Source organism: Callospermophilus lateralis, chromosome 19 (genome assembly GCF_048772815.1).
Source record: "Callospermophilus lateralis isolate mCalLat2 chromosome 19, mCalLat2.hap1, whole genome shotgun sequence".
Lineage (NCBI taxonomy): Eukaryota > Metazoa > Chordata > Mammalia > Rodentia > Sciuridae > Callospermophilus > Callospermophilus lateralis.
In genome coordinates, this window is record NC_135323.1 from 8,542,451 (window position 1) to 8,555,542 (window position 13,092).

Here is a 13,092-nt window from a genome sequence, read left to right on the forward strand (position 1 = left end):
TTGTGGGGCTGGGGAAAAAGCTTAGTTGGTACAGTGCTTGCCTTGCATGCACAATGCCCAGGGTTCAATCCCCAGCACCACTAAAAATAAGCAAATAAACAATTTCTTAAACTGGGTACGGTGGCGCACACCAATAATCCCAGCAGCTCGGAAGGCCGAAGCAGGAGGATCGTGAGTTTGAAGCCAGCCTCAGCAACTTAGTGAGGCCCTAATCAACTTAGCGAGAGCCCTGTCTCTATATAAAATTAAAAAGGGCTGGGGATGTGGCATAGTTCAATCAATGTGGCTGGGTTCAATCTCTGGTACCAATAATAATAATCCATGTTTAATAAAAGTCATTTAAGAAGTTGAGGGGACTGGAATATAGATCAGTGATACAGTGCTGGCCCAACAAGCACAAGGCTATCAGTTCACTCCCCAGCATTGTGGTGGGAGGGGAAAGATTGTTAATGTAATAATACCTCTCTCCACCAAGAGAAGCAGGGTCATGCTCAGGGACACAGATGACAGTAAAGGCCCAAGGCTGCCTGAAGGTGCCCCACATTCAGGGGGGCTGTAAAGGAACAAAACCTTGCATCAGTATGACACTTAACATCCAAAGATGTTTCTGACTTATAGCAGCATATGGGGGAGACAAGCCAGCAACAGGAAGCCACTATTTCACAGCTGAGGAGGTGAAGGAATACCACTGAGCATCCACCAACCCCACCCGGGCAGGACCAGGTAGGCAGAAAACACTCTAGAGCCCCAGGACTAAAGACAGGTCTGTCTGCAGGGCTGCAGCCTGCCCTCTCTTTTCTGCTCATCGGTCTTGCAGGCCCTGCCACAGTGGTGTGATAGACCTCAGCCTGAAGGATGCTGCAAAGGCATGGGTACCATACCTGGGCTAGGACTGATGAACAGCCACCTCTCAGAGCAAGGCTCATGACATGGAGTAGAGCATGCAGCCTCAGCAGTGATCAAGGCTCCTTTGGCCACACTCCCCTCTCCTGCAACATCGATTTTCTGGACCCCAGCAGAGAACCTTGGCAGCCTGTTATGGTTTGGGTATAGTCTGGATAGCTCCTATGTTAATATAGGAGTGTTCAATGATCGGACTGTGAGGGCTGTTTAAATGAACTACCTGAATGTTAACTATAGACAGGCATGGCAAGACTGAAGGAAGTGGGTCACTGGGGGCACTTCCTGGAAGGATTCATCTTCCCTGTGGCCCCCTCCCCTTTCTCTCTCTGCTTCCTGGCTGCCATGAATGAACTCAAACTTGGGATCCTCCTTCTGCCTCAGCTTCTAGAGGTGCTGGGATCAGAGGCCTGGCCACCACATCTTGCTCCTCTTGCATTCTTTCTGCAGTTTTTTCCCAGTTAGGATTTGGATGCCGATGACATTTCCTTGTGTTCTTAGATGATACAGGACAACATCCTGGCCAATGTAGCCCATGGGCCCCCCACACCCATGTGGCCTAGTGTCTATCCTGGATGCTGCCCATGAGAAGGGGCTGGGTGCAGCTCTATCTCCTTCCTGTTCCACATGCAGTTACCACAGGATTCAGACCCAGGTAAGCAGCAGTTTTTTTGGGATCAGCAATTTCACACCTTTCCAGCTACAATCGTCATTTTTAATTAATTTATTTATTTATTTATTTACTTAATATTTATTTTTTAGTTTTCGGCAGACACAACATCTTTGTTTGTACGTGGTGCTGAGGATTGAACCCGGGCCGCACGCATGCCAGATGAGCGCGCCACCGCTTGAGCCACATCCCCAGCCCAAGCTACAATCTTTAAACAGAATAGGAGGCAAAAGGACCCTCTAGGAACCCTATCTCTCCTTTTGTGTCCTTCCCACCAACTTCTCGGCTCCCTGATGTGGTTTCCTTCCTGAAACAGTGTTAAATTTAGTTCATTATCCAAAACACAATCACGCTGAAGAAAAAGATGCCAGTATGTATTTACAACACAAAAATTCCAACTGCACGACAGCTAGCTCTACTTGCTATATACCTGCCACTTAAGCATTTGCTCTGTCATCTGAAAGAATTTATGACAATGCTAAAGACCCAGGAAAACACAATTCGGTATTTTAATTGAAAAGGAAAAGCAGAAGGAAAAATGAAGCTTGGTTTTCATTTAAGAACTCTCACTGGCCCCCAGCTACACTGCCTGGGGCCAGAACTGGTCCTCTCCCCCAAGCCCTTCAAGCAAGCTGTCCTTGTCTACCTTCCCTCCCTAATCATGGCTGACAAGAAGTGGCTTTCCTACTTGGGGAGCTTAGGGAGGACCTGCGCACCTTGGTGAACTTCAGCAGCTTCCATGTTTGAGGATTATCTTATTTACAAAGCAGCACAGTTAGCATAAAACATGGAACAGTTAGCACAGACACGGAAATCTGTTCTCTTGAGGGCAGGTGGGACCAGGTAATGGTAAAGAGATAAAAGGAGGGCCGGGTATGGTGGCACAAACCTGTAATCCCAGCAGCTCAGGAGGCTGAGACAGGAGGATCAGGAGTTCAAAGCCAGCCTCAGCAACAGCGAGGCACTAAGCAACTCAGTGAGACCCTGCCTCTAAATAAAATAGGGCTGGGGATGTGGCTCAGTGGTTGAGTGACCCTGAATTCAATTCCCGGTACCAAAAAAAAAAAAAAAGAGAGAGAGAGAGAGAAGGAGAAACCCTAGGACTCTTTTCAGATGCCCCCTCCTCTAGGAAGCTATGCATGACCCTCTGCTGGTTCATATGCCTCTGTAGATTCCTATCACATCTAAGCATGCTGCACCTCCCCCAGCCTATTGCATCCCATCTTAAAGGGTCCCTTCCTTGCTGCTCTCAGGCCTGCTCCCCAGAGGGAGGACAGCATATGTCACAGAGCTGGAAGGAAGGTCAGCACCTGAAGGGCCAAACCTGCCTTGAGAAGAGTTGTAATGGTCCATCAAAAAGTGCCAATAATTATGCCAGGCTCGGTGCTGCACTCCTATAATTCTAGCGGTTTGGGAAGCAAAAGCAGAAGGAGGGGAAAGTTCAAAGCCAGCCTCAGCAACTTAACGAGGCCCTAAGCAACTCAGAGAGACCCTATCTCAAAATATAAAAAAGGGGCTGGGGATGTGGCTCAGTACCCTTGGGTTCAATCCCTGGTACCCCCCCCCCAAAAAAAAAAAAAAGTGGTGCCATTTAGCCAGGTGTGGTATCACACACCTGTAACTGCAGCAATTTCGAAAGCTAAGGAGGATCACAAGTTTGAGACCAGGCTCAGTAACTTACTGAGACCCTGTTTCAAAATAAAAAATGGAAAAAAAAAAGCTGGGATGTAGCTCAGTGCTAAAGTGCCACTATGTTCAATCCCTAGCACCCCCTCACACACACAAAAATAAGTGTCAACTCCTGGGCTAGGGGCAGAGCTAGTGGGAAAGCACTGGCCTCACATGGGCAAGGCCCTGGGTTCTATCCCCAGCATGGCAAAAAAAAAAAAAAAAAAATTCCAACTCCAAACAATGATGTGGGTTTCCAGATGCTGGCAGGGGTCAGGCAGGAGCTGAGGAAAGTCCTCTGAGATCAACTTCTCAGGGTCTCAAGCAGTGTACAGAAGCAGCAGGCATGCAGCAACCAGGAAGCCCTAGAGTAGAAATGAAAATGGGGGCAAGGGGAAAAGAGCCATAATCCTCTGCTACTTCACTGTAAGGTTTGCCTGCTTCCCTCCAAATCAGAAGGCTGGACCCACAAACACAGTGACCATACTGCTCTTTTTTTTTTAAAAAAAAACTTTATTTTGTTTGTTTCTTTTTCTTCTTCTTCTTCTTTTTTTTTAAAAATGTGGTGCTGAGGATCAAAGTCAGCGACTCACACATGCTAGGCAAGAACTCTATCACTAAGCCACAACTCCGGCCCTGACCACACTGCTCTTGACAGCAGCAGTCTCTCTGCCTCTGAGCCTCAGTTCCTCATCTGTAAAATGGGGAAAACAGTGCTTCTCTTACAGGGTGGTGGTAAAGATTAAATGAGGAATAGAGAGAAACGCTCAGGAGTGTTCTGGGGACACATTACATATTGGAGGCATTAGCTGTTACCATGGTGATTGCTCCTATTCCTCCTGGGGCCAAAGCCCTACTAGAAAACTTGGTTTATAACAGAGGACCCTGACAAATCAATCCAGGAAACCCAGACCCGAGCCCCCGGCCAAGTACAGAAGAAAGAACAAACCATGAGGGGTTGCTATGGTGACCATGTGACTAGCACCAAGCAACAGTCCAGGGAAGCTGCGCACAGGCTGTCTATTCACTTAAAAACACACTGAGTTAGCATTCCCAAATGAAAACCTGGTGCTAGCATAGAAGCAAGGCAACAGATGAGAACACGGGATACTTGACCTGAAGATGTTTTCTGACTTAGGGAAACAGAGCTCAGAGAAGCACTTCAGGTTTCCCCTTGAATCTGCAGTTAAGAGAGAAAAAAACTCCAAATAAGAGAAGAAAGACATGGACTGGGAGCAAAGCAATATCTGGACTGGCCTCTGGGGCATTGATATGGCATTCTGGCACTGGCTCCAGCAGGGAGATCACAACTCGCACAGGACACAGGCACACAGTGTCCTCACTTTGGGGACACAGCATCATCTGGTCCCACATACACCTCTACAACCAGGAGGTCCCAACATTTGTAGCAAACCTCCATGTCAGCCTTGCAGTGTCCACAATCCCCTGACTCCCTCCCAAATCCCTGGGCTCAATGGACAAGGCATCACTCAGAAGCTTTCACCAATACTGACTCCCAAAGGAAGAGGGGGAGAAATCAAGTTATACCCGTGGACTCATCTCATTAACCCACACAAATCTCCCAGGCTGCGGCATACAAATTACGTTAGACTTTCCCAGAGACCCCTAACACCCAGGGAAGTTTTGTAGGAACCCAGGTAGGAAGATGTAACTAGTTTAACTGAAGATGAACAAGGACAGGCTTGTGTGGTAGCAAGTAGAAGCTGAATAGGGCCAGTAAGTAGAAGCTGCTCACAGCACACCCTCCCAAGAAGTAGTGAGGCTTTTGCTCAAGAGCATAATTCCCCTGTGGCTACCCGGGGAGAATATCTACTCAGTATCCTGTTCTGTCCCAAAGAGAATAGGACCATTCCCCTAAAGCCATTGCTGCATACTAGGAGAAACCAAAGCTTCACAGAGATCCAAAACCAAGGCACCTAGACCAAGCAACACACTGCCACTGCTCCAAGAAGCCATTCTGATGACACAAGTGTTTGTGAAGCTGGAGCCCAAACTTACTTGCATACCTGTCTCAGGAACAAGCTAGACCTGCCTTCAAGGCAGGTAAGTGATCCAGCTGATATCAAGGAGGAGGTCTGAGTCACCCTAAAGCAGCATGCCCCTTACCAGGTGGGGACCCACCTGCCACCTGATCAGAGGAACCAGACAAGTGTAGGCCAAGAACAAGAAACTGGACACACTAGGCACTTCTCACAAATGAGAAAAGTTAATATTCACCTATTCACAAAGCAACTAGAAATCCAAAGCTTCCAACTACCACAAATCTTTCAAAGACAGCAGCAAACTTACACAGTGCTGAATCCTGAGAACCAGCGGCTTTGGAGATTCCAAACCCCCAACAGTCTCCCTAAGGAAACCAAAGTGTTCTCAGTCCCATCAAGTTCACCCTGGGTCAGTAAGGTGATGCTCTGACCACAAGTACTCCTGGTTCTGTGCATATCTTAACCTAAAGAGCCCTGGACACTGCTATCACCAAACTTGACACTGCAGGATGCCTGCAGGGGCACAAGTGTGCCCAAGCCCTGCCATTAGTCTAAGTGCAGGCTTTCCACATCACTTCTGGCAGATGGACCTCTGTGACACAAGCTCACCGTGTCTTGCAGATCTCCACATTTTATGCAATACAAGTTCCACTTCAGTTAACGTACTGTAGGAAGGCACAGCAGCCTGACAAAGGGGATGGAAGAGAAAGAAGGGCCCTATCTCTCCAGCTAGTCACTGTGTGCATGAGGTGGAGTTGGTGGAGTAGCCAGTGGGACTGAGCCAATCCTCTGAAGCACAAGTTAATATCCCAGGAAAACACTAATCCACTATAAAAGCCCAACCCAGCCTGCACTCCTGCATTAGCCTCCTGGGAGTCTGGTGCCAGGAGGCGACAGTACTACTAGAAAAACAATCTGGCCACCTGCCCCAGCCGGAAAATAACCTCTGGAATGTCAAATACTAGTCAAGGGGCCTAGCTGGTGTAAGGGCCTTAAGTGTGAGCCCCCCACCTAAAAACAAACCCATGGCTCTTCCTCTCTGGTCAGGACCTTCAGGATTTGGCACTGCTGCTCAAGAGGCAGGGCCCTCTGCATCAGCCCAGCTTGACAAATCCTAAAACCAATGGATGGGAGATACCATGCCCACACTCTCAACTGCCCCGGGGCAATCGATTCAGCAAACTGCAAAGGCTCAGGGCAGTCGGACAGGACTGACAAGAGCCCAAGAAACAAAGCAGGAAGGCAGAGAACAACAATGACAGGAGAAGTACAATTAGGTGAGACAGCACTTCCCGAGCTTGTAAGAGCCTGTGAAAGGATGGATGCTTGACTGGCCACCAGCTCCGCTGGAATTCGGGAGCCCCGGGATCTTCTTTAAGACACACCCCTGAAGGCCCCCGCGCCAACCGTCCACCACACTTTCCCGGTACACTCCTAAACCCAGAGGCAGGCTCGGGCAAGCGGTGGTGGTGCAATCCACCTTGTGTACGCGAGCCATGCACCCGGAAGTTAAAGGAGATGTTTAATAACACCGCTGCCGAGGTGTTTCCCCCGCGCGAGCGGCAGACCGCCGAAGCTAACCCCTCGCGGGCTGCGCGGCGGGACCGCCTCCCGCGCGGAGGCTACCGCGCCCGACCAGGCCTCGCCGGTCCCGGGAGGCCTGGAGCGGGCCTCGGCCGGCTCGCGGCGCGCATTCCTCCCACCCGGCCTCCGCCCTACCGTTGCTGTAGGCGTACGGGGACTCGGCCGCGCCGTCCTGCAGGCTCTCCAGGATCTCGCCCTTGCCCACGTCGCTGTCGCCCACCAGCAGAAACTTGAGCAGATAGTCGTAGCTCTTCACCGGGCTGCCCTGAGTGCCCATCCTCCCGCCCGCCGCGGCCCACGGGCGCCGCCACCGGACCTGCGGGCGGAGGCGGGTGAGCGGCTCCGGGCCCGCCGCGAAGGCCCCGACCGCTCGGCCGTTCCGCCTCACCTCAGCCTTGCTGCCGCCTCCCGCCTCCCGCCGCTTTCCGCACAGCGCCGCGCAGCTCCGCCGCCCCGCCCCCGGTCGCGCCGCCGCCATTGGCCACCCGCCGCCCACCCTCCGTGGACCATTGGTCCAGCCTTCCGTCCGTCACGGAAGCCCCGCCCCCACGCTGCCCACACAGAGCCGGGAGTCTCCGGTCGCCCGCCCCCTCGCCGCCCCTCCCTGACCCCTCGCCGTAGCCATTGGCCGCCCGCCGCCCCCTTTCCCGAGGCTGTTGGAGGGGCAGCCAGTCCCTCACGACCCACCGCCCCCGCCGTTTCCCACACGTCGTTGCGGGGACAGCGGACGCCCCACCTCGCCACCCTCGCCATTGGATACTCACCTCCCGCTTTTCCTGAACCATTGGTTCCCCTTCACGTCGATCAGCACCACTGGCCTCTGCGGCTTCCCGCAGAGTCCCAGGCAACCCCTGCAGCCCCACCCACTAGCCGACAACACCTCTCACACTCGCCCGTCCCCCTTGACCACCTCTGACAAACCATTGGGCCGCCGGCACGTCGATCGCAACTGAAAGCCCCGCCCCTTCCCTAACTTTTGCCAATTAGGTGCCTGGAACTCCAGGCATTTCCACGCGCCGCCTTCCCTCTGTGGACTGGTGGCTGGACGGTGGCGGTTCCCGGTTGAGGCCACGTGAGTGCATCCGAGACTATCGAGTCCCCTAGTAAGCTGCTTCGGCTGCTCTCCTAGAGATTCGCAGAGGGCGGCGTGGGGACCCAGTCGGCTGTCTCAAGCGCGTCAGCCTCGTGCGGGGGGCGGAGGCGACCTATAGACGCTCCGAGGCTCGGGGGCGGTACTTCCGCCGAAACGCCGGATTTTTGCCCGTGGGCGCAGGCCAGCGCCTGACAGCCACGCTCCTCTTACAAGCGGACCTCTGGTGTGGGGTTAGCCCCCTCAGCCGAGGGGACGAAGGCATCTCGGTAGCAAGCCGCGGCGGGGCAGCGCTGGCCGCGCGGGGACCCGCCGGGCCGGGCAGCCCGCGGCAGGTGCAACGCAAAGGTCCAGCCGAAAGTCTTGTCAGCCGCTTGCAGGAGAAGGCATTCGCTCAAGCCACGTAGGTAACAACTTGTAACTCAAAAATGGAGCAGCGAAGGTCGCACCCTGCAAGAACTCGTGTCGGTCAGCACAGAGACCTGTACGTGAACATCCAGAGGAAACCGCCCAAAGATCCATCCGATCAATGATAAACAAAATACAGTATGGAGTGTATTACCCGTCAATAGGTACGGAGTATTGATCCACGAGTGAAACTTCCAACCATGCATATTACGTAACTCCACTTATTTGCAATGTCCAAAATGGCCAATCCGTAGACAGAAAGGGTAGTAAATGCCAGGAGCTGGGGGAGGGGGCACGAGGCAGTGATTGCTTAATGGGTACAGAATTCTTTTGATAGGTGGTGGTCATGCCACTTGGTGAAGTTACTGAAAGTCATTGAATTATGTGCCCAAAATGGGTGAATTTTATGACATATATGACACCAAAACCCCAAAAAGTCATCAAAGCTGACCCAAGTGCAGTCCTTTGAGTATGAAGTATTGCTGCTGCATGTGGTCACAGAACTGTTAAGACTCTCTGCAGAGAGATCTGTGCAGAAGAAGCAGTCATGTCATTACAACGACCATGTGTCTGAGGGCAACAGAGGATGCCCCAGCTGCAACACCTCTCAGGTCTGTGTGGCAGATAAGGACAGGCAGGAACCTCCTTCCCCAGCAGCAGATGCTCTTTACACCCCTGGATGGGCAGCACCACACTTGAGCCACTCTCTCTGCTGTCCAGAGCTGAAGATGTGAACTTTGCTGAGTGCCAAGCTGCAGGGACACTGCAGCTTGTTTTATGCAGTGCTGGAGAAGGCTTCTGGGAGAGCCTCCAGAGGGTAGCAGCACCTGGTGAGTGAGCTGCTGAGCCTTCCTCACCTGCTTTCAGGGAGAGGCTTTCCTGGTGTCCTCTTGGCCAGGGTGGGTGGGGACACGGGCTTCTGGGTCCTGGTGGCCAGAGCCACACCAAGGCCTCCAAGCTGGGCTGAGCTCAGCTCATTTGTAATCCCAAAGGAGCCCAGAAGTTCTTGCCTGTGTCTTAGCTAAGACCTTTGCCCAGGAGTGGCCATTCCCTGGACATGGGGTTATAGCAGACATGGCCACCAATGCTTACAGAAAGGGGATACACACAATACACCTCATGTTCACAGACCAGTAGTGAGGCAGACAGTCTTGGCCCTGAGCTGGGGGGGGGGGGGGGTTGAGTACCCAGAGAGACCAGGGACTGAGCATTCACTACCTAGCTGGCCATGGACGGCCTCTTCTACAGAGGTCACTCTGACCAGAGGAGCCTAGTCTCTGGCCTGGCCCCACCCCTACAGCACATCTGATGTGTTTGAAGGTCCATAATCTTGCTGGAAGGGAGGGTGGTGAGAAACTGACTCCTCTTTGCAGAGACTGGAAATCACAAACACCTGTGAGGGTCAATTTTGGGCATCACCTTATTGGATTATGGAATGTGGGGAGAGCTAGTGGAGCTTTATTCTGGGTGTGTCTAGGGGAGTATGTCCTGTGAGTGGATGGCACCATTTAATTTGCTGGGGCCCCAGAGGGAGCAAACAGCAAAGGCACAGTGGCCTCTGCTGGAGTCAGGACACACCCTTCTTCTGCCTTAGACATCAGGACTCCAGGTTCTCCAACCTTTGGACCCTAGGACTGTCTGAGCCTAGTGGCCCAACTGAGTTCTGAGGCCTTTAATCTCTGAGGGTGACACAATAGCTTCCCTGGTTCTAGGCCTCTGGACTTAAACTGAGCCATACTACCAGTGTCCCAGGGTTTCTAGCTTACAGGTTGCCTGTCATGGGATTTGTTGGCCACCCAAATCACATGAGCCAATTCTCCTGATAAATCCTCTCCCATACACCTATACTATCACACTAAATAACAGGCCACTGGACATAGTGGTACACATCTGTGATCCAGCTACTCAAGAGGCAAGTTCAAGGCCAGCCTCAGCAACTTTGCAAGTCCATCTTGAAGGACTGTGGGCACAGTTCAGTGGTGGAGCACTGACCTAGTATGCAGGAGGCTTTGGGTTCAATCCCCAGTACAAAAAGAAAAGAAAAACCAGAGATGCTTCAAAGAATAGGATTTATTTAGGAATGAGTATTGTGAACATTTAGCAGCCATAATAAACTGCATTTTCACGCAGGTTAATGCAAGGAGAGGCCTTATCACATGCATGGTCCTGGGGATGGACCAGAGCCTCGCACTAGGCAGGTTCTACCACTGAGGTACAGCCCCAGGCTGCCATTTTCTCATTTTGAGACAAGATTTGACCAAGTTGCCCAGACTGGCTTCAAACTTGCAATGCAGTCAGCCTTCAGAGTGGCTGGGATCACAGGCATGTACCACCATGCTCTTCTCTAAGGGGTGCTTCAAAAGGCAAGGATGAGGATTATGCATACTGTTATGGAACAGCAATCCTTGGCCACAAGGACGATAAGTCAGAGGTGGAACAGACAATGGCTGAGCAGAAGTCCTTGCAGAAACACATTTGGTATGAGGTCCTGGTTCTGACAGTCTTGTGATGACTACTGTTGGGGTTTGGTGGATGAAGGAGCTGGCCTCCCATGCAGGTGCAAGAATGCACTGGGGTCCAACAAGCACCAGACAAGGTGTGGCCCAAGGGGCCCAGGGAGGGATAGGACACCATCCCTGCTGCTTAGGGACCTCAGGCTAAGGGTGAAGCAGCCAGACAGTGGATGTGTAGGCAAGGCCTCCCCTTAGGAGTCCCCAGTTGGCCCCACCCTCCCATGGAGCATCTGAGGAAGGGTGCTGACAATCTCCCTTTGCTAGCTTTGGGTGAGGACTAGAGCCAGACTCCAGCTGAGCCTTGTCTAAGTGAGGGGCATAGGGGACAAAGGAAGAGATTTGGTGGTTTTGCTCTTCCCCTCCAGGCTGCCTGCTGTGGTTTAAATGTATCCCCTAAGAGTTCATGGGTTGGACACCTAATCCCCAAGTGCATAGTGGTGTTTGGGGGTGGAGCTTTTGAGAGATAATTAGAGGAAGTCATAAGACTGGGGCCCCATGATGGCATTAGTGGCTTTAAAAGAGACCTGAGCTGGGCTCCATGGAAGTTCAAGAGGCTGAGGCAGGAGAATGACAAGTTTGAGGCCAGTTTTGGCAACTTGGTAAGACCCTGTCTCAAAAAATAAAAAGAGCTGGGTACAGTGGTACATACCTGTAATCCCAGTGGCTCGGGAGGCTGAGACAGGAGGATCACAAGTTCAAAGCCAGCCTCAGCAACAGTGAGATGCTAAACAACTCAGTGAGACCCTGTCTTTAAATGAAATATAATATAGGGCTGGGGATGTGGCTTAGTGGTTGAATTTCCTTGAGTTCAATCTCCAGTACCAATAAAATAAAATTAAAATTAATAAATAAAAAGAGTTGAGAACGTAGCTCAGTGGTAAAGTGTCCCAAGGTTTAATGCCCAGTACCACAAAAAATAGAGAGACCTGAGCTGCCATGCATACTGTCCTTCCCTGCGATGCCCTGTGCCATATTCTAATGCACAGTGCTGTGTCAGATGCCATCACCTTGCTCCTGGACTTCCTGCCTCAAATCCATGATTCAAATAAATCTCTACTCTTCAAAATCACACAGTCTCAGGTATTTTGTTACAGCAACAGAAAACAGACCATTTCTTTACTGCCTTCTGGGCCATATCACCAGCCCTTAGAGACTGACCTACTGGGACAAACAGACGTTTGTCTCTGAAACCCTGTGCCCAGGAAGCCCTAGTCACTAAGGAGCCCTGGCCCCAGCCTGATGCCAAGGATAGATCTTACTAACATCACACAAATGGACAGAACTGGTGGACACTCCAGCTAGCAGTGAAAGAATGGATGTCCACATGGCTCCAAGTGGTTTCAAATAACTTGCTAATTATAAGGGGAAACACCTTTGTAGTAGGAAGCCTGGCACAGCTCCTGGCCAATAATGTTGACAGCACCAAAGGTAGACAAGTGGACATCATGTGCTCCCAAGGTGACACCCTGTCAAGGACAGCATGCCACAAACACATGAACTACATCTCATCATGAGAATCATGAGACACACCCAAACAGGGCCACTCCTCAGCAGGTAGCAGCTCTCAATGACTGAGGTAGCCAGTGTTCTCTACACATAGGACAACAGCTGCCAAGAAAATCCCATGATAGGGCCACACAGCACTGGGATGGGCTCAGGGGCAGGATCCTTCCTGATGGGAGCCCAGAAATGGTGGAAGGATGTGGATACGTAGCACAAGGGTAGGCAGGGTGGCCAGGCACAGCAGTGGGGGAAACAGGCAGAATGTATGATGGCCCCTGTCATTGAGCCCCAGCAGCTGCATGCTGCCAAGCCCCAGTCAGAGGCTTCTGCAATTGAGGCCAGAAGCTGGCTACAGGCCTCCTGGAAGGCAGCCCCTAGCATCACAGGGGTCAGAGGCCGCTTTGAGCAGGCTTTTAGTGGGCACAATCCAATGAAAGACCCTTTGGCACTCATCAGCTGGTCTCTACTGGCCCTTGGGAGAAGACCAGGACAGGGAGCTGCTAAGGGACTGCTCTGGACTCCACCCTCCCTCTGCACCAGAACAACAGCAGAAAGCTCCAAGGCCCCTAGAGGCTGCAGGATGGGTGGGGTCAGTTCAGTTCAGGGAGTGACTTACCTCCAGTCCTGCCCCAGGAGCCAATCCCTTATGCCTAGCTGAGGCCATAATGAGAGTATGGTGCCATGTCCTCTGGGGCCTGTGCCAGAGCCCAGGGCCTGCACACCCACCCAACAGCACTGCTGTAGGGAGCCCCA

At 52.0% G+C, this 13,092-nt stretch overlaps 1 protein-coding gene across 1 annotated transcript in view; it reads right to left on the bottom strand.

Moving 5' to 3' along the window:
• Nucleotides 1–7,238, bottom strand: part of Rab40c (RAB40C, member RAS oncogene family) — a 31,773-nt gene extending 24,535 nt beyond the window's left edge. The window contains exon 1 of the mRNA XM_076840304.2: nucleotides 6,961–7,238. Coding sequence (XP_076696419.1) covers nucleotides 6,961–7,102 — 142 coding nt within the window. The 5' untranslated portion in view covers nucleotides 7,103–7,238. The remainder of the gene's footprint in view (nucleotides 1–6,960) is intronic.
• Between the last annotated feature and the right edge of the window lie 5,854 nt (nucleotides 7,239–13,092).